This window comes from Hemicordylus capensis, chromosome 6 (assembly GCF_027244095.1).
Source record: "Hemicordylus capensis ecotype Gifberg chromosome 6, rHemCap1.1.pri, whole genome shotgun sequence".
In the NCBI taxonomy this organism is placed as follows: Eukaryota; Metazoa; Chordata; class Lepidosauria; order Squamata; family Cordylidae; genus Hemicordylus; species Hemicordylus capensis.
In genome coordinates, this window is record NC_069662.1 from 101,515,904 (window position 1) to 101,537,451 (window position 21,548).

The 21,548-nt window shown below is 40.5% G+C and overlaps 1 protein-coding gene across 10 annotated transcripts in view; it reads right to left on the minus strand.

Moving 5' to 3' along the window:
• Positions 1 to 21,548, minus strand: part of NEK11 (NIMA related kinase 11) — a 159,465-nt gene that overhangs the window by 77,850 nt on the left and 60,067 nt on the right. For all 10 annotated transcript variants that reach the window (XM_053258979.1, XM_053258974.1, XM_053258970.1 and 7 more), the window contains 4 exons: positions 20,976 to 21,061; positions 14,149 to 14,268; positions 11,408 to 11,501; positions 9,620 to 9,758 (listed from right to left, as the gene is read on the minus strand). In XM_053258979.1, coding sequence (XP_053114954.1) covers positions 9,620 to 9,758; positions 11,408 to 11,501; positions 14,149 to 14,268; positions 20,976 to 21,061 — 439 coding nt within the window. The remainder of the gene's footprint in view (positions 1 to 9,619; positions 9,759 to 11,407; positions 11,502 to 14,148; positions 14,269 to 20,975; positions 21,062 to 21,548) is intronic.

A 21,548-nucleotide genomic window follows, 5' to 3' on the forward strand; every position in this document is an offset into this window, starting at 1 on the left:
AGAAACCCTGGCTCACAGTGAATGTGCATTCCAATATACAACAGAGTGCAGCTGTTATCCATCCATACTCCATTGCTTTCAAAGGGATACAGATTCCCATGCACATTCTGGAGATGAATATTCAGCTGTGCATCCCTCTGGAAAACAATACAATGTAGATCAGGAGTTCTAAAGCTTGGATGCTCAGATATTGTTGGACTACAATTCCCATAATGGGAGCTGTTGTTCAATGACATCTGGGGGACCCATGGTTTTGAACCCTTGGCACAGAAAGCCAGCATCTACATTCCATTGCTAATGTTGATGTGCATCTGATTTATACCCATTTCTGATCCAGTAAATGGTAGGTGTGTGGAAGCCTGTTGCATCCGGACCCAGTGATGAAACGAGACAACTAAATTGGAGTAAATGGGCCACAACTTTATTAATCAATAATCAAATTAAGGAAGGAGGATTGGCGCTCCATCCCCCTACAGTGCAGAAACTGCAGACTCACTGCAGCAGTGTGAGTCTCACACCTAAAGTCTCCTTCTCTGTTTGTTTTCAGGAAGAACCTCAAGACCCTCCTGTTCTCTCAGGCTTTTAATTAGAATTAAATTTAATAATTTTAAAAACTTGTTTTAATAATTTTATTATATTGTTTTTGTCATCCATTTTAATTTGTGACTTTTAAATACTTATACATTTTGTACATCGCCTAGAAATATGCATATCAGGCGGTATAGAAATATGATAGATAGATAAATAGATAAGAAAGAAAGAAAGAAAGAAAGAAAGAAAGAAAGAAAGAAAGAAAGAAAGAAAGAAAGTAAGTCTGGGCAAACACCTTGGCTCCAGGCAAGGTGCTGTGCGTCTCAGCTGACCCAATGTCAAGGCACCTGTCTCAGGAACCACCTCTCCCAAGCTGCAAAGCCTTAAAGGGTGGTGATTCCACAGTAGGTAGGAGTAATAATCTTCATTATCCTTGAAGATAATGATCTCAGAACTGGTAACCTCTAGGCTTGACTACTGCAGTGTGCTCTACGTGAGGCTGCCTTTGTATGAAGTTTGGAAACTTCAGTTGGTCCAAAATGCAGTGGTTAGATTGGTCTCCGGGGTTTCTAGGCGAGACCATTTTGTGCCTGTCTTAAAACAATTACATTGGCTGTCAATACATTTCTGGGCAAAATACAAAGTGCTGGTAATTACCTTTAAAGCCCTAAATGGTTTAGGACTGGGTTACCTGGAAGAGTGTCTTCTTCTGCATGATCCCCACCACACATTAAGGTCATCAAGAGAGGTCCATCTCCAGATGCCACCAGCTCGTCTGGTGGTGACTTGGGAACGGGGAACGGGCCTTCTCTGTAGTCGCTCCTGGACTATGGAATGCGCTCCCTAAAGACGTTCAGAGTTTAACATCTTTACCAGTGTTTTTTAGCCAGGCTTTTAGTAAACTTGGAATGTTTTAAATTGTTTTAACAGCTTGTCTTGTTTTGTTTTTGTTGTATTTATTTTTGTGAACCACCTAGAGCATTTGGAGTCAGGCAGTATACAAAATAAACAGATAGATAGATAGATAGATAGATAGATAGATAGATAGATAGACAGAAAGAATCCTAAACCAGCGCTCCCCAAATGAGAACCTTCAAGGACTGACAAGGACTCATCTCAGTGCCAAGCTTGTGCCTAAAAGGTGCTCACCAACTCTACACAACCCCATTAAACTGCACTGTACCTGCCACTGTGACCGGGAAACCTAACAACCTTAAGCCCATATTGCGAGGTAGACAAACAAGACTCCCAGCTAAGGCCAAACTGCTGTGAGCCAAAAAATTCCTACCTGGCCCCACAAAGGAGGACCAGCCGCAGCCCACACTATGGCTGAGATGGTCAGGAGGGGTTGTTTACCAATGCAGAGTGACGGAGGCGGGAGCATGCCGCGCAATGGCTGTGCAAACCGAGCCCCCCAACGTCCACTGGCCAATCAGCTGGCCATGTCTGCCTCATGCCTCATTAATGAGACTGGGGCAAAGAGACTTCCCCCAGACAAGCTGAGGGGTGCAGTCTCATTTTCACACTTCAATATCTGTCATCAGTTTGGAGCTCTTGTCTTGCTGTGCTGCACTGTGGTTCCACTCCCTATTGAGGGGAAAAGATAGGGATCATTGGCTTGGTTGGCAATAGGTCAATTCATTCTCTCTTTCCCATGCAAACAACGGCACAGCCCTTTACCCACTGAGAATCTGATGTGGTGGGGGGCACTTTTCAGGGGGTCTAAATTAATGAAACTTCCTCCTCTTTCAACTCAATTCTACTTTTTACTCTTTAAAAAAAAAAAAAACACCCCACAAAATAGTTAAGTAGCTTCACAAGCCTTATCATATGACAGCTACATGTTCCCCCACCAAAAGATATTTGAAAATAACTGTTGAATTAACACTTTACAAAGCAAGTACATATTAACTACTCAATTCCGCCTAGTATGTTGGATTTGAAGAGCAACAAGGTTTATGGGCAATGAATCAGAACATAAATACAATATGATAATGGGCACTCTGAACTACCCATTAATTTGTATATATCAAGTACTGAACATCATGGCCTCTGAGTACCCAAGCAGGGAATGTGAAGCCCTCTGTGTACAGCTTTCTAGAGTGCACAGCAAAACTTCCAAATACAGAGTTAGAGAGAGATAAGAGTCATACAGGAAGCCTATTAGGTCCATACATCATAATTTGATAAAAATAGATTCGAGAAAGCAACCAATTCCCCCTGCTGAATACCTGCTGTTTTCATTCTGTTCTTACTTTGCTCCTGCCCTGATATTCTACCCACTCATACATTCCATTTCATTTTTTCCCCTTTTTGTCCCTTACTTTCATATTGTGTCTCTCCTGCCTGGACATATTTTCCAGAATATGGTTTCATCCCACACAGATTTTCTCCCTTGATACTGTGAAAGAACAAGTTGATGATGCTTAGCTTGAAATGTCACAGAAATTCTTCTCCTGTTTCAAGATAGTGAATAGCTGATTTTAATGCCCTCAATTTATCATTTTATGCCATTCCTTTTATTAGAGAGTGTGTGTGTGTGTGTGTGTGTGTGTGTGTGTGTGTGTGTATAGGGAGGTGAGACAGTGGGGCAGTGAGGAACTTAGAGAACAAATGGGGAACATGCTGTTCCTAGGAACATGTTGCACTCCTTGCCCAGGGCTGGTATAACCCACTTCATATATTATTTTTATTAAAATCTTAAAGAAACACATACTTATAAGTTCAATGTCTAATACTGTCAGAGCAAGAAATAAAATGTTTTAAAAGTACAATTATAAGTGTGAAAAATATAAATACCAATAAAATTTAGTAAATTCAAAGATGGTTTCTGCTTAGCATAAATATAAGAATTGTTTGTTAGTGATACAGACAACTCATACAATCCCCATATGTATGAGCTGTTTCCTGATTTAAAAATTTTAAAAAGTAGAAATATACTTGAAGAATCCACAATCAGTGTTCCCTCTAACAGAGATTCCCAGATGTTGTTGATTACAACTTCCAGAATCCCCAGCTGCAATGGCTTTTGCAATGGGTATTATGGGAGTTGTAGTTAACAACATCTGGGAATCACTGTTAGAGGACACACTGTCCACAATCACTGCTTTCTAGTGGCAGCTACCATTTATTTGCAGTTTTTCACACTTGGATAAAATTCAACTTGTTTGGCCTCTGCACACATAAAGTAAGAAGCTTTCAGTCATGATTAGCTTTCAAAACATAAGCTTGATCAGTGTGTGTGGGGGAACAGTCTCATATGTAAGCCAGACCATTCTACTAGACTATTCTAAATCCCAGCTTCACATATATTCACTGATAGGGTCTGAGCTGGCCATGATTGACCAGGTGAGGGATTTGGGAGCTGTGACGGACAGCTTATAAAAAATATCAACTCAATGCACAGCAGCTATGAAAAAAGCAAATTCCATGCTAGGGATCATTAGGAAGGGAACTGAAAATAAAACGGCAAATATTGTAATGCCATTATAAAGATCTATGGTATAGCTACATTTGGAGTCCTGTGTGTGCAGTTCTATTCACCTTACTTACTTACTTATTTATAGACTGCCCCATCCAAAGGCTCTGGGCAGTGCACAGGTTTAAAAACAACATAAAAACAAGCACCATTTAAAACATACTGCTTAAAACAACATAAAACCAATTCTAAAACCATTCAAAACCATTTAAAACCAATTAAAATACTTAAAAACAGTATTTCAAAAAAGTCATTATAGAACAAGAAAAAGGTGCAGAAGAGGGCAATCAAAATGATTAGGGGGCTAGAGCACCTTCCTTACTATTAAGGTTACAACACTTGGGGCTTTTTAGTTTAGGGAAACAAAGGACTAAGAGAAGACATGATAGAGGTTTATAAAACTATGCATAGAGTGAAAAGAGTGGACAGAGATTTTCTCTCTCACACACACAACACTAGAACCAGGGATCTTCCCATGAAACTAATTGCTAGAAAATTTAGGACAGACAACAGGAAGTACTTTTTTCACACAGTGCATAACTAATTTATGGTATTCTCTGTTGTGGGATGTGGTGATGGCCACCAGCTTGGATGGCTTTAAAGGGGGCTTAGACCTATCTTCCATGAATCTATCAATGGCTGCTAGTCTTGATGGATATAGACTACCTCCAGATTCAGTACCTCTGAATATTAGTTGCAGAGAAGCAATAGCAGAAGAGGGAGCATGCCTCCCTCTTCTGCTTGTGGGATTCCTAGAGGCATCTGATGGGCCACTGTGAGAAAGAGGATGCTGGGTTTGGGGTATGATCCAGAAAGGCTCTTATGTCTTTATGACTGTATCAGTGGGATCAACATCAACTGCCATTTTGCTTTCCCTGCTGGATTAGTCTCCATTAGCGGCAATTCCATCTGGCTGCTTCCAGAGAAGTGAAAAGAGGAGGCCCCTTCCATTAGCTCAGCTGGGACCAATTACTATTTAGCAATTCCACTCCCACAGCTGTCTCCATTCATGGCCATTACTTTATTGTTAATTTATTTTGAAACTGTATACCTTTCTTTTCAATCAAAAGCTCCCCAAAGTGGCTTATAACCAATTATAATACAACATACACACACACACACACACCCCACCACCACCACCAATCCTCGTTTCTCTTGCTACAGTCCAGGGTGTCCTTCCCTTCACTACTGCAGTCCCAGGACAAATGGGAATTTTGGGGAAGGTGGGAGAAGCGAAGCAAGCTCCCTGCAGCTGCTCATTCCCTGGCTGATGCTTGGGGCCAGGCCGGTCTGTCTCTTGCCATGGTGTTCTTTCTGGGAGAAAGGGCGTGCACTGCCAGGCAGGGCCTCTCCAGGGTTTCAGGTAGCAAGCTTTCCCAGCCGTATCTGGGATGCCAGAGATTAACCTGTGACCTTCTACATGTGCTCTGCCACTAAGCTATAGGCCTTCTCATCCTTCTCCTCAGTCAATTCTGTAGCCCCAAGACACCATAGACAAGGTGGTACCTGAGTTTGCTCATTCTTTCCCCTCCCCATCCTCTTTTTCTTTTGTATTGCTTCAATTAGACTGTCAGCCTTTATGGTACAAACCCATCTATTTTACATTTTATACAGTGCTTGAGAATATTTCCAATGCTATTTAAAATTCTAGAGAAGACAGAACTGGCCACTGTGGTCTGTGTCTTAGTCATGTCACATCTCAATTTACTCTGTTGGGCTATCCTTGAAGAATATTTGGGAACTTTAGCTAGTGTAAAACAGAGTGGCCAGATGGAGCTGCTCTGACAGAGGATATCACCCCTATATTTAAAACAGACTTCACTGCTCACCAGTTTCTTTCAAGGTACTGGTTGTTACCCCTAAAGCCTTAATAGTTTGGGCCAAGTTATGTGAAGGATCATCTACTCCCAAGTAAATATGCCTGCCTTACAAGTTGTCTTCAGGGGGTCACATGCTGGAGAAACCCAGAAGGCAGAACCTTCTAGGGTCATTCCTCCTAGATTATGGAATGTCATCCCAGAGGATTTACATTCTATTCCCTCCCTTCTAAGAGCTAAGAGAATGTTTTAATTAACATTTGCAAACTCTCCTCTTCAGACAACAATGTCTTTGTATAAAAGGGAACAACAATCTAGTTCATTCAGCTCATCATATTTAATTCATTGCTGTATTCATTTGTCCAACTGCTGATTTTATTATGGTTTCCGTTGTCTCCAAATCGTTTTGCATATCTTAATTGTTTTGCAAATCTCTTTTGGTGTACACTGTTTTGATGTACCCCATTTGAATGAGCCCTAATACTATTACTGAAGACAGGCTTTAAACATAATTCCCAATAAGTCAGATCACCATTTGATGAAGCATTTTAGTTCTAGATAAACTAAGCAGCAACCCTGAACATCCTCAGTGTTATTCTACAGGGTAATTCACTGGATTTGCAACTTATCGGAATTGAATTTAAAATGCCCAGACTTCTGAGTAAAATACCCCTCATGACTGCACAGTGCATCACTGCTCTTTATGACAGCAATGAAAAATAGAACACAGTTATCACAGCACAGTCCTGAACCTAACAGCTTTCTGTATTGACAGGCAGGCATTTTAGCTATTCATTTACACTTCTGACTTTGCCATCACTTTCTCAGAAACACCTGCATCAGAGGACACAGATGCCCAGCTTTAGTAGGAGCTGAAGGCTAATACCTCTCACATGGATCAAGGAACACAGCTTAAAAATAAAGGGATTTATTCTGTTTATTTTCAGTTATATTCCACAGACTCTAGGTGGCTGATAATAAAATATCAATAAAAGCATTACCATGCTATTACATGGACACAATATTAAAATTATAGTTAATCATCTCAGAATAAACTAAAACAAGCAATAAAATCCTCAGTATAAAAATGTATAATAAACAGAAATGAATAGAACCATCTGAATTTAAAATCGACCACCCTAATACCTAAAATCCTGTTCAGATAATCACAAACTGTTACATTTTGCTCAGAAAGCCTGCAGGTTCAGATCGATGGTTACTTAAAATATTAGAATGAATCTCCATGGAAAGAATCCATGTTGGAAAGTCAGTGAAAGCTGCATGAAGGCTGTGACATATATTCCACGTAGGAGAATTGTAGTCTGAAGTTAGCCACCAAAGTGAGTGTGAGTGTGAGTGAGAGAGATGAATGTAATAAGACCAGCTACCTAAGGCAATAACTGAAATGTTTGTCCTCCTGGCTCACCCTCTGTTTTAGGGGGCATCTTCACACATTGTTTATCAGGGCCAGATTCACATCCAGCAAGCTTCCAGATGTACAGCCCTCCTGTGCTTAATACACATTAGTCCCTTCCTTCCTTTTGCAATGTGGATGTATACTATAATAAGCAGAGGCGTATCTACGGAAAATAGCGCCCAGGGCAAGCACTGAAATTGCACCCCTGTCCAAGCCATCTGATGCAAACTTAGAATATAAACTGCTTTGTTCCAGCAGGGTGGGGAAAAGTAACTTAGAAGGGAAATACAAAAACAAGCCCACCTCCCACACATAATCAGCACAAGGTTCCTGTAAGAATTCAGCAGCAACTGGGTTTTCCAACAGTCTCCAAAATTGTCGCCTCCCTATTGGCTGAGCCATCCATGATTGATCCCTGCAGGGAGCATAATTCATTACAGTAGAGGTTTTCAAATGTGTGCTCTTTGATGTTGCTGGACTACAGCTCCCATCATCCACAGCCAAAAAACCACTGTGGGTGATGGATGTTGTAGTCCAACACCTGGGGACCCATGTCTGATAACCCCCTGCACTCAACAGCCAAGAAACAAAGAAATAATTGCTTTGACATTTATTGTTTTACAGTTGTATTCCACTCTTCTTCTAAGGACCTCCGGGTGGCATATATGGTCTCCCACATTTTAGTCTCAAACTTGAAAGGGGGATACTCAAAAACATTCAAAAACCTGATTCCCATATGCACCCTGAAGTAAAAGGTAAAGGTAAAATGTGCAGTTAAGTTGATTTCTACTGCTGCCGCCCACAGAGCCCTGTTGTTTTCTTTTGGTAGAATACAGGAGGGGTTTACCAACCCTGAAGTGGTACAGTCCAATCTTTCACCTCAGGGCTATACCACATCATTTTAATGAATATATAGGCTAGAGCTGCAGTGAATCTGCCTATCACAAGCTCTTCAGACTTTGAGTAAAGATACTTGTAGGGTTTGCATTCTTACTGTAGCAAAAACCACTTTTATTTGTTCTTACAATAAACTCCTTTTGTTAATTAAAACCTCTCTCCCAAGCCAGACACTGGCTTTCTTGAGTTCAGACACTTGCACAAATTAAAACTGCTTGGAACTGTCTCCCCTTTTGATCTAAATTTCCCACATTCACCCAAACTGGGGGTGTTGACTAATCATCCCCAAGGCAGTTCCATCAACAGTGCAGGCTGACAAAGGATGGAGAACTACATTGTGTAGCGCACACATGTACCCAATAAAAACAGTATCACAGTTCCAGACTAAACAGCAAGTCTGGAAGTGCCCTTCTATTCCTTTTGGCTGGAGAGATATTTGAATTTTTTTAAAAAACCCAAAACCACTGAGTTAGACACTCCATCTAGCTTGGCATTGTCTATTCTGACAGGGAACGACTCTCACTGACATGTTATATTAAATTTTTTAAAAAAACACCTGTAGCCCCTTCAGGGGGCTTCCTAAAGGCCACAGGGGGGTCTGCAAAGGTTCCCCCGCCCCCTGCTGGCCTCTTAATATACCACCGCACCCCGTCCTGGGCTGATTTTCGGGCCCATTCGGGTCTCCAAAGATCAGCGTGGTGGCCATTTTGGAGGTAGCCAGACATGCTTAAATGGCCTCTGCAAGGCCTGGAAAGGCCTAGGGCTTCACAGTGACCATTTGAGCACATGCAGCAGCCATTTTTAAAAATAAAAAAAATCCGTGCCGATGTTTGCAGGCCCGAACGGGCCCGAAAATCAGCCTGGGATGGACTGTGGTGGTAAATTAAGAGGCCAGAGGGGCAGAGGGAACCTTTGCAGACCCCCACAGCCTTTAGGAAGCCCCTAAAGGGGCTAGAGGTAATTTTTTTTAACAGCATGGCACTGGCACCCACCTTCAAGTGGCACCTAGGGCACGTGCCCTGCCTGCCCTCACGTTAGATACGCCTCTGATAATAAGCCCTGAGCAAATGACACGATCTGCACACCTAGAAGAACAATGCTGGTGAAGGACCTCCCATTCAGATGATTCCAACTTTGCAAAAATTGTTTCTCATTTTTCTGCTGTAGAATATATACACAAGTGAAATCATGAGACACTTTCCATGCATACACACACACTCCAAAGTTCAAAGCCTTTGATACTTCTCAAATGCAAATATTTCAGCCATATCTACATAGATTGTATCTAATCAGAACTCTTCCCACCCCCACCCCATTTTCCTACCATTTTAAAGACTTACAAGACATTTATTTCAACACCTTGTTTCAAATCAGGTTTTAACTAGACAAAGGACAGACATAGCATGTTGTTGTTGTTATTAATAATTCAATTTCTATACTGCACTTCCAAAAATGGAAAATATAACAACAAACTCCTACCATGCTCCACTGGATCAGACATGCAGAGTCTGTCTGGTGTATCACTGTTGCTTTGGTTACTGAATCCTATGGATCGGTAGTCCAAGGCAATGACTGGTTGAGACTTAATCAGATATTCTGAAGTTTGCTGTTCTGATTCCTTATTTAAAGCAATAAAGACAATCAACAGATCATAATATGGTCACAATGTAATCAATATTCTGACTAGGAAAACAGCAGGATTTTAAAAATACTTACATATAAAAACAGTTATTTAATTTCAAGACACACAGGAGCAGTTTGGATGCTGTTCCAGACTAGCTCCTTAAACACACAAGGGAGACAAGTGGACACTCAAGTCTACCTCCATGTAACACCACTGCCTATTGCGCAGGGGGTGGTTCAACGGAACCTCTTCTTAGTGTGTGGTTTTAATGCTACTTTAATATAGTATTATAACTGCACAATTTTGGGGGTGGGGGGGTTGGATGAATTGCCCTCCACATGATCAGAACATGATGTGGCATGTGGAGAAACGCATGCGGGCTCATACACTTCTCTCATGTGATTAAGGGGGTGGTTCAGAGTATTGTTCAAATTGGCCCACATTAAACAACTATATCATGCAGAGTGGGAAGCAAAGCAGTGAACTTGGCAAGAACACCAATTGACTTTAAAAACCATCTTAGTTGTTTCCGTGATAGCCAAGAGTTGAACAAGAAGTTTCTCCTGGGGAATCCTTTAGCGCAATTGAACATTTCTATAAGGAAACTGTCCCTGTGGCTGAGTTCAGATGTAATATGAAACTATGATTTGTTCAGCTAAATTGTGGTTTGTTTAATTTCTGAATCCAAGCCTGTTCATATACAGTGCTTGAGACGGCAAGCCTGGGCAAGATGGGAACCACATCCAGTGCTCTTGGATGCCACACATAAACACTGCAACATGTCACAGAATGCAAACATGCCACAATATGTCAGATGTCACACACACACACCACAACATATAACATGCCCCAAACACATAGCACTGCATCACACAAACACGTCACATGCAACACATCACAGCACACCATATGCAAACATCCAGGAGCACATCACACACAAACACACACTGATGCAACTGCCCCTTTTCTCCATCATACAAATACACACTTCTGCAACACTGCTCCTTCCACCAGCAGCAAGACTCCTCCCTTGGTTAAATAACTGGTTTAAAATGGGAACTCTGAAATCTCACAATTGTAGGAATACATAACCGATTTGCACTAAACCTGCTAAGGGCACACCCTTGCAATATCCTTGAATTTCTGACAGATACTAAATTGTCAAAAGGAGACATTTAAAATGCTTGGGGGGAGGACAAGAAAGGGTATTAAACAGTGCCATTCAAAACATTTTAAAACTGCTAGAAATCAGCCATTCTGCCCAAATTTTCTAAAATTTGGTCAAATTATATCCTTCACAAGATACAAGGGCATAGCTAGGGGAGAGTAGGCCTGTGGCGCCTGTGGCTGACATTCCGCACATTGAAATGTCAGCATTAGGGACTCACTGGGGCATCAGGGATGACTTAAAACAGCTTCTCAGCTATTGTGCAGCACTACTTCCAGGGTTCCCAATGGAAGTAGCACTGCACACCTGCTGGGAAGCCATTTTAAGTCCTTCCACCTCCGACCTGTTGGTCCAACACCACTGGGGTTGCCTTTTATGTTGTGCAGCAGCCATGACAGGTCCTATTGCACAGGATGTTGGCCATGGACTGCTTAGATTTTAGAAAAGTTAAGCAAAGGATAAAATCTATCCTTACATGAAGCACATCTATGTTCACTTGGTGAAAGTTACGGGATCTGAGCTCTCGCATCCTTTTGAGATTTTCTTGATATTTTTCTTCAGCCAGCTGTCTGAAAAGAAAGAGAATTCTGGGATTCTGCATTACAAATAACAAGTGTATGACATTTCAAATGACTGCTGTATCTGCTATTCAAGCAGTTGTGTTTTAACGAAACCACTTTGGAATACATTTTATGAAAGGTGGTTTATATTAGAGTTTACAAAGGTGGTATATAAATTATATAAATAAATAAAACGTTAATACTTCATATTCATTTTGCATATTAAGACAGCACCTAACAACACCTTTGCTGCTCAGTAAGATTTAAAACCTCCACTACATCATTGCCTTCATTCACAAGAAGGCAATGAATGCTAAATTAAGATGTATTCTTTGTTTGGCTTGCCTTGCCATGGTAAAGCTATGTTACTTACTCCAGTAGTCATCAACAATTAATAGAACCATTATTCACTTATAATGACAGAGATACTTGTTAACCTAAAGTAGGCTCTTGGAGTTCTAAACAGAATACTCATGTAAATTAAAATGGGTAGAGTCTAGTCCTTTTACTTCTACTATATTTACTCTTTTCTCCTATCAAATAAAGCAGATCTGTACCTTAATAGAGCTGACCAAGTGTATAAGCAGCACTTTCAAATAAATGAGAAACTTGCATATAGATATGCCTAGAAGATGAGAGCAACAATAATCTGAACCAAAATAGTTTGACAGTGGCAACAAATATAATTGCTCTGGGAGAGAGCAGTGATTACTACTAATTGGAGTAGTGCTGTAGAGACCTGCCTGATCCCCAAGCGGGACAAGCACCTGACCCCCCACCTCCACTGCTTCCAAGAGAGGTAGCGGGGGCGATGGTGGCCAGATTGGTGGCCGGGGCTCTCAGCTCGGGCACCGTGACAAAGTTCCAGGGCAGGGGAGGAGGGGACAGACACAACCAGTGAGATGTGCTCGGTCTCACGAGAGCTGGAAGTTTTGTGGGATGGGGCTTTGGAGTCTTGTGAGACTTGCAACGAGTGCCTAAGTGTATTTAAACCTCCAACTGATGATGAGATGGGGCCAGAGGAGGGTCTCCTGGGCAATCGAGTGGGTAGCCCATGGTAGAGCCAGCACAAGGGAGAGAGTGCTGCTTAAACTGCCCCGCTCTATGCGACTGCCTCTATGCCCCTGCTGAGGCCACGAGGAGGTCAAGCCCCATAACCACTAGCCAGACCAGGAGGGAAGGACCCACAAGTATCTGGGAGCACCAGATACTTCTCAAAGAAGTTTAAGAATATTTATGACAGGGAACTTGGACAGAGCTTTGCTTGGCCTCTCCATTCTGCTTCTCCACTAGAAACAGAAAGCAAGTACATCTCTTTCTGTGTTCTCAAGATGTGCCTAGATCTCCCGTACCTGGGGCTACTGAGCATTTATTTATTTATTTCATTTATATGCCACCTCAGCCAAACGGCTTTGGGGGGTGCACAACAATAAAAAATAAAACTCACAAATTAATCCTTTTTAAAAACAATCATTACAGAACAATGCAAAAACAGTATAAAACCATCTATCTATATATTTATTTCTCTTAGACGTACCCGTCGCTAAGCCCATGTGTGGCAGCTCTTGCGAGAGTTTGGACTGCTGCTGGATAGTGACGGGGACGATAGCGACGGGGATGGGCAGCCGGCTGATGGGTTGGGAGTGAACGGTGGCAGCAGGCGGCCAAACAATGGCACTCAACAGCAGGAGAGCGAGGAGGCAACAGTGACAGAGGTGGGCGGGGAGGAGGCAGCAGAGTTGGGCAGGGACTGGGAGAAAACTGCGACAGAAGTGGGTGGGCAAGGAGGAAAGAAACGGCAAAGGGAGAAGCGGCCAGGCGGGAGCAGGGAGATGGGGCAGGCAGGAGAAAGCTGCCATGGCGATGGGGGGGGGGAGGAAAGAAACAGCCGGGTGGGGAAAAATAGAGGCACAGATGCTCTGCGCCCGGCCCAGATAGTTAACAATTAAAACATTTAAAACAGTTTTAAATCCCTGGAAGCCCAGGCCAAACAGATAGGTTTTTACATGACCATTTCTATGCTGCTTCTATGTGTTTTTATTCTTGTGTCTATGTGTTTTTATGCTTGTATTTTATAGTTTTTAAATTAGATGTGTTTTATATTTTTAGCTTAATATTTTAATTGTCATTTTTATTGTACGTTTTTAACTTTTGTAAACCGCCTTGGGATTGTTTTTAATGAAAGGCGGTATAGAAATTCAACAATAAATAAATAAAATAAAAAGGGCTCTCCTGAAAGCCAGCAATGAACTCAAACTATGGCTTTCTGCCATTCAGAGGTGCTCCTAGGTAATTTTTCAACCTGGACCTAATGGCCTTTGGAGGACCCCCCATACCGGCAAATTAAACATCATCATGCTCCACCAGGTGACCACACCACCCAGGATAGACTAAAGAGGATTTGAGGGCTTCGGCCCCGAAGTCCAGGGGAAGAGCACCTCTGCTGCCATTATGTCATTTAGAATATGACATATCAGCTAGGGTTAGCAGATCAGTTCCTTCCTGGAGTCGACAACAATAATATTATTTATGTACTACTTTTCAACAAAGAAGTTCACAACATCTGCTTTATATAGTAAGAATTTAGTACTTCCCATCTGGATATAGATACTCAAGATTTTGTTTTTGGCACATAATATAATATTTTGCATCTTACTTCAGTTTCTGTGCTGTCTCATCAGCAATGTTTAACCTCCGTAGCCTCATTCGTTCACGTGGTGACATTTTCTGTACTTCAGATAGGGCTCTCAGAGTTTGCAGATGTACCTTTTTCTGCCTAAATATAAGGAGAAAAAATAGAGCTGAAACAAATTTGGAGATGAGAAGTGATTCACAAGCAAATTCTCCTAACTCACATTTGCTTGTGAAAATTCAGGTTTCTAGGCCAGGATCTAAAGAACTGTTAATATAACATTCTGAGTCTAAGAAATTTCTAGACTTGTGATTTTCAAAAAGCAGCCTCTCCATTCTGAAGGGAAGTTCAAAAGTTAAACACATGAGATGCTGAGATGGAGTCAGCTGATCAAAGAAAAGCAGTCAGCCATTCTACTGGGCTAATTCAAATTGTTTGTATGAGCCAAAATAGCTCTTTGGATCCTGCCCATTTCAGATTTCTACACAAACCTCAACCTGGCATGCTCCCCCCCCCCCTCTGAGCACACGAGGAAGAGCCTGAAAGCTTCTGCTATTGAACTAACCAACTTGCCAGTTATATCGAAAATTGAACTATGGTTTGTTCAATCTATGGTTAGATAAACAAACCAGGATCAAACTATGCTTGCAGTTCAAATTATTTTCAATTCTCTCTATTTAAGGGCTTGAGAAGAATAAGCTGTAGAAATAATGAATTTTACATATTGATACTTAATGTTGTAAAGTTAGTAAAACCTTTTTAAAAGTATCCAATAGCCAAATTTCAGAAACAAAAGTTTAAAAGTTTAAACAAGTTTTTTAAACAATGTCAAATCTTAAATTCATGTAAGATTTTGTTTCCGCTCTAGTATTAGTATTTATTTTATTTAAAATAAAATAAAATAGAATAAAATAACCTGTCATCAATAGAATACTGGGAAATCACAAGGTGCAATTAAGATGCATGGGACATTAATGTAAGACTGAGCTCTAATTGCATTCATTTTTGATAACATACTTCTTTTACAATTAAATTATGTAAAACTAGACCTTTGAACTTTCTTCATTTGACATGAGTGATATTAATTATTTCCTTGAAAAAGAACAAAGGGACACCCTTGGTGCTTTAATAACAACATCACAACTGAAAAGCATATTGATGACCACATTATCTCATTTGACCTCATTATACAGAGTACAAGTAAAGATTCTAGCATTCAATTTAAAATGAAAATTATAGACTATGAAGCTTAGACTGCAATATTTTATTAATTGCTTTCAAGCATAAAGTAAAGGCATTAGGAAATGTCTTGTTAATAAGAGAGAGCTAAGACTGGGGCACCAGATGCGACATTTTAATTGATAACCTTTATGTTTAAAAAGTTATCTCTTTTATAAACTCTTCTACAGAGTCTTCTGATGGCCTAACTTAGCTGAATCCCACCAAATGTACACCAGATCTTTTGAGTGAATGATTCTGGAAAAATGTAATCGTTTGGATCCAAAGGCAAGCTTTTGCTAGTGGAAAAAAAACTGCCAATTACAGAATGGCTGTTTCTGGTTTAGTGGGAAAGTGCTGCATTAGAAAACTGACCCCTGAATCAGGAGTTTCTCCGTTTGCACATGCTCTTGAACAAGACTTTGTACAAATTCGTTTCAAAACCTTTTTAATGGGCCCTTAAAGTTATATATACTAGTCTGTATCTTCCTTGTTTACTTCCTTCCTTATTCACCACCACTGTTTTAACAGCACAAAGCCATTTTCTTCTACTGCTCACTATTATTTGGATCCAAGCTAATATCCTTGCAACATAAATACTACTTTGAAGGAAGGCATCCATATCACCCACAACAGAGTTAAAAACTCCTCATTTATTATTCAGCCTTCCCACCCACCCCTGGCCCAATAATGAGATGAGACCCTATATTCTAAGCTCTCAAAATGCCACAATTGTTTTTTTTATTCATGAATTTATATCCAGCCTTTCCCAAAACAATTTCACCCAATGTGGGTAACAAACAAAATAATAAAACAATATAATGCAAAAACACTGAAAACTTAAAGAAGGTTATTTAAAGTAAAACATTACACACTATTTTCTTATCAATATTTTTGACAATGACAAAACACTTCTCCCCTTTTGGTTATTTTCCTCCACACTCTTCAAAAACAAATTCTGAACTGCAATTCATTCAGATTTCCCTCACTCTCGTGCCCTCAGCGATTCCATCAGGTAGACAAATATAACTGGCTACACATACAGTGATATGTACCCATTCACTACCTGATTACCTAATTGGGCAGGATCACCCAGGATGTGACTAATCCAGCAAAGAAGCAGAAGCAGGCAGATAAATACAGCTGAAAACTAAATATTCACATAATGTAAATGATTCTGAGAGAAATTTCCACCCCACTGAAATTGCTAATTTAGACTCAAAAAGTGTAACTGATTAATATTTGGCACAGTTCTATTTCTTTGTAGTATGCTGAAAAGCAATTTTGACTAACACCACAGGAGAATGGCTGAATATGTTTTGCAACAAAAAATGATCACATCAGGTACTAATTTCAGATTATTATGTAGTAGTCTAGCAACGCCTAAAATTTGGAAGATATAATTCAACTGAAGCAAAACACTGCATTTCCTATGGTTATCTGTGCTTAGTAAGGACTTTACTGATGAATATTTTTAAACTGTTTCCTTCTCTGTGCAAAACATAAAGGTGAAATTTCAAGCTCTTTTGGAAAGAGAAGCCTCACACAGTTTTGCAACTATCTGGAATGGAATCTCTGAAGTACTGAAAAGATATACTATACCCGCTAAAAGAAACTGATACTTCCTTTTAAAAAAAATATTCAACAATGTTTAGATAAAGGAGCCAAAATGTACATATGTTGCAAAAATGCCTGCTCCCGGAGTCTAGGGCAGTTGTCATGCAAATTAATTGCAAATGGTGTTTCTGGAAGTCGTTACCTCCCCAGAAAGGTGGTGCCTGGTGAAGCCATCTGACCACCATCTTTGGTCATGAGGAGTGACCTGCATTTTAAGCAACCAAACTTAAAGAGAAGGGGGGGATTTATGCATGTAGTTTACACAAGGTCCAAAACATGCAAGGGGAAGAAGGCTTGCTCCAATGTGGTTCTGTCCCTTTAAATGCATGAACTCTAGGGACACGGCATCCCTGTTGCCAAGTAGTGACAGGAAGAGTAAGGAGAATGGCAGAGGGCAGAGCATCAGCTCCAAGAGGTGGCCAGAAAGAAACATGGCCGCCCTAATATGGATGCATTTCTGGACTGCTCTGAGACACATTTCTGGGCTGCTTTCTGGAAGCATTTCTAGGCTGCCAACCTCTATGCTTGAGGGAGGAGCTTGTGCACAAAACCCAGGTTATAGTGGCTGCAGAATTCAATCAACACAATGGTGCCTTTGATCCTCAGGTTTCAGCAGTGAAACTCACTACAAACTGAGGGTTAAAATTCAGGTTGGAAGCTAAAACAGAGCCATGGTTGGGTGATGAAACTGCGGCTTCACATATTCAGACAATCACAAACTCCAACCTCTAGCACGTTTACCTCTGGTTTGGCATTATGTCAGAACGGGGCCATTTTCTAAAAGAAGAAGAAGAAGAACTGATCCGAATGAGGAGCAACATCATGAGGTCTGATCACAACGGTGGTTGAAAAAGAACTGAAGAACATGGTGTCTGGCCCACCTTAAATAGTACCACACTGTAGGCATGGAGATGGGGTATGGACGCCTCGAGGAGCTGTGACATTACACTGCGAGGAATTCCTGTGCAGGTGCAGTACCCATTCTTATGGATTTCAACAGATTATGATCCAGATAAATAAGTTTCCCAACCATCATAAAATAATATTTGGAAGGACAAATTTCACCTATGGATTTAAAGCTGTAAACCTGTTCTATTATTTTATGCAAAAATTCTTTCATATATACTGTAAACACATGAAGTCAAAATCAAGCTCTAAGAATGTATCTGTTGTAAATCTCCCTCAATATCTGTCAGCCTAATTCCTTTGGGAATTAGCAATGACCACTGGTACAAGGGGGAAACACAGTAACCATATGCAAGAATAATTAAACCTTAAGTACTGCTAAAACTGATGCCAGATTTTTAGCTAGCTAGAGTTTATTCTTATTTATTTTCCTTATTTATTTATTCCCTCTTAGTCATTCATTCATTCATTCATTCTCCTTATTTATTCAACTTATATGTTGAACACATTCTGAGAGAAGCTGGATTGGAAGAAGATGAGCACGGTTTTAAAGTTAAAGAGGAAGAAACATCAATAACCTGTGCTACACTGATGACACCACTCTGACAGGTGAGAATACAGATGATCTGCAAGCTCTAGTAATGAAAGTCAAGGAGCACAGTGAAAATACGGGACTAAAACTAAATGTAAAGATGACTAAGCTAATGACAACGGGTACAGCAACCAGCCTCAGGATTGATAATGAAGAGACAGAAGTGGTGGATAGCTTCTGCCTTTTAGTATCAACCATCAACTGTAAAGGATCCAGCCGTCAAGAAATATGCTGCAGACTAGCACTTGAAGGCCTTGGAGAGGATATTTAGATGGTGTGATGTGCCTATACCTACAAAGAATAGAATCACTAGGACAATGGTTTTCCCCGTGGCACTCTATGGATGTGAAAGCTGGACTTTGAAGAAGCAAGATAGAAAAGAGTATTGACACTTTGGTGCTGGAGAAGACTTTTGAGAATACCATGGACAGCCAGAAAAACAAACAAACAGATCATAGAACAAATCAATCCAGAATTTTCACCCGAGGCACAAATGACCAGGTTCAAACTATCATACTTTGGACACATTATGCAAAAACCCAGCTCTCTTGAGAAGTCTATAATGCTGGGAAAAGTTGAAGGAAAGTGAAGAAGAGGACGACCAGCAGCAAGGTGGATGGACTCGATTACCACAGCAATGAATGCACCACTGAGAGACCTTAAAGGCCAAGTTGAAGACAGATCATCCTGGAGAGAATCCATCTATGTGGTCCCTAAGAGTTTACACTGACTTGACAACACTCACTCACTCACTCAGAGTTTTGATAAATTAAAATCAGAGTTGGGGAGACAGGGGAGCTTTGGACCTGAGGAACAGATTTGGATCATCAAAGCTTTCACACAGTACTGCTGCAGATCCTGCACACTCTACACTGCATCCACTCCAAATGCCATGACAATAAATTTTGGACTGTTTTCTGGTACCTGGCCATCATTCACCATTCATATTTTTGTATTTTGGGGGTGCTATGCTATTCATTTATTCTATTTCTATACCGCCCTTCAAAAAATGGCGGTATATTGAAAACCTTTTAGTATGAGTGTGAAGGAAATTATCTGGATTTAAAAAGCTGTTAAAAGTTAAATGTACAGTGGGTACACAGACGTGAGGGATGCTACTCCCGGTCTTTCTTGATCTCTAAGAGAGAAGGTGGCATACGACCTATTATGGATCTACACCACTTGAACAAATTAATCCATGTGATAAAATTCCACGTGACAGTGTTACAAGAAATCCTGCCTCTTCTATACCAAGAGAACTGGCTTGTAATGGTGGATCTCAAGGACACATATTTCCATATTGGTATCAGGGAGCAACACAGAAAATATTTCAGGTTTGCAGTAGGAAGTCAAGTGTACCAGTACAGTCTTACCCTTCGGGCTTGCTACTGCGAGACTCTCTTAAAAGCTCTAGGAGAGAAGCACTGGGAAGGGCTACACTTCCCAGCACTCTGTGCACACCTTTCAAGTTGGTGCAGGTGCTCAAGAGGTCTCTGTTTCTCTTAAAGGAACCCCACCCACCACCATTCCTGTAAGGATGGTTGTCTCTGTATGGTGCCGGGGGACTGTGCAGAGTATTCAGCTTTATCTGAGGTTTCACACAAGTCCAACAAATAATTAATCGGGGAGCCACACTTAGGTCTGATGGGGGCCGCCATTGACACCCACCCCCACAGACCTCTCAAAAAATTACACTGCCATAGTACATCTCCTTGCAATTCAGTGAGATATAGTTGCTTAAGCTAAATAATACTTGCTTTATTTGACTTCTTTCCACCTTAAAGAAAGGTATAAAACTGTATTAAGCAAGTGTAATAAACATTGCTTATGGCAAGCAAGGGAAGAGCAAAGGAAATTATTTCCCCAGCAGTGCAATCTAACAGCTGTTGATTAGTGTACTAAAACAACACTAACCACAATCTAGGGAGAGAAGGGAAGTGGAGTGCCAGATCCAATTGAAACCAAAAAGGGTAATTTAGGATGGCAGAATTTAATTACAAGCTTTGAAATTTCTGTTAATGATTACAACATTGTGGTTTAATATTGCTCAAATTAAATCAGCTTAATACATGAATTATGTAAAATAGATTGTGCTATTTATGTTAGAATAGGAAACAATACACACAATTATACTCAGTATAGTCATTGGAAACAATAGCTTACACATTGGCATAATGAACGATACTGTTAATATCTGCAGCATTTCAAAGAGTTTCTATTGGTCTAAAAAGAGAAAGAAAACTTCAGGGCATACATGAAAAATAATTTATTTCATTTTTTTAAAATTCCAATTTACAATCTAGCTAAATATAAGGCAAATTTACACAATTCTATTAAACTGCTAACATCCATAGGTTTTTGTTCGGTTTTGGAACATGAAATACAAACTGCTCTGTGCAAATATTTTGTGCATAAATAATTGTAGCCATATGAGAATGATCATTGCACAGTTCAGCAACTGAAAAGTTCAGCCACTCTTTCTTTTACTTCTCCTACATTTAAACAGTTCCATACTCACACAGCATTAATAATATCTGCAGCTTCTTCCTGAGAATCCAGCACCTGCTCCTTAATAGTCATATTTGTGAATTTACACTTCATATTCTAAGAGAGAGAAAAAAGCAGCCACAATTGCAACCATTTGTTTTGATGGCACTGAAGTATTGCATGACTTTTCACTATACAGTATTTACAAAACTACTACAGCGTATTCCGCTTAATAGGGCTAGTTTATTAGTCATGTGGGCCATTACACTCCGTGGCAGATGCATCTATTTGTGGGCAATATCAATATAACACCAGCCATGAGAATAGATGAGAGAATCAGAACCAGGTGTGCAGTGCACCAAAATCAAACTAGTTATGAAACATCCTGTTCCCCTTGCACCTTGGTGCTGCAATACTAAGATCAAGGCAAACAGGTAATGTTCCATTGTGCGCCTCTGGCATTTAACTGCCTACCTCAGCAGAAGGATCATATTGGGGGAAAGAATTCCAGGCCAGAAGGGACAGCTCCCCATGCCTGTTTCTTTTCTCTCTCACTCTCGCCAAATTAATTATAATTAATAAAATGTCCAGGTGACAATTTTCA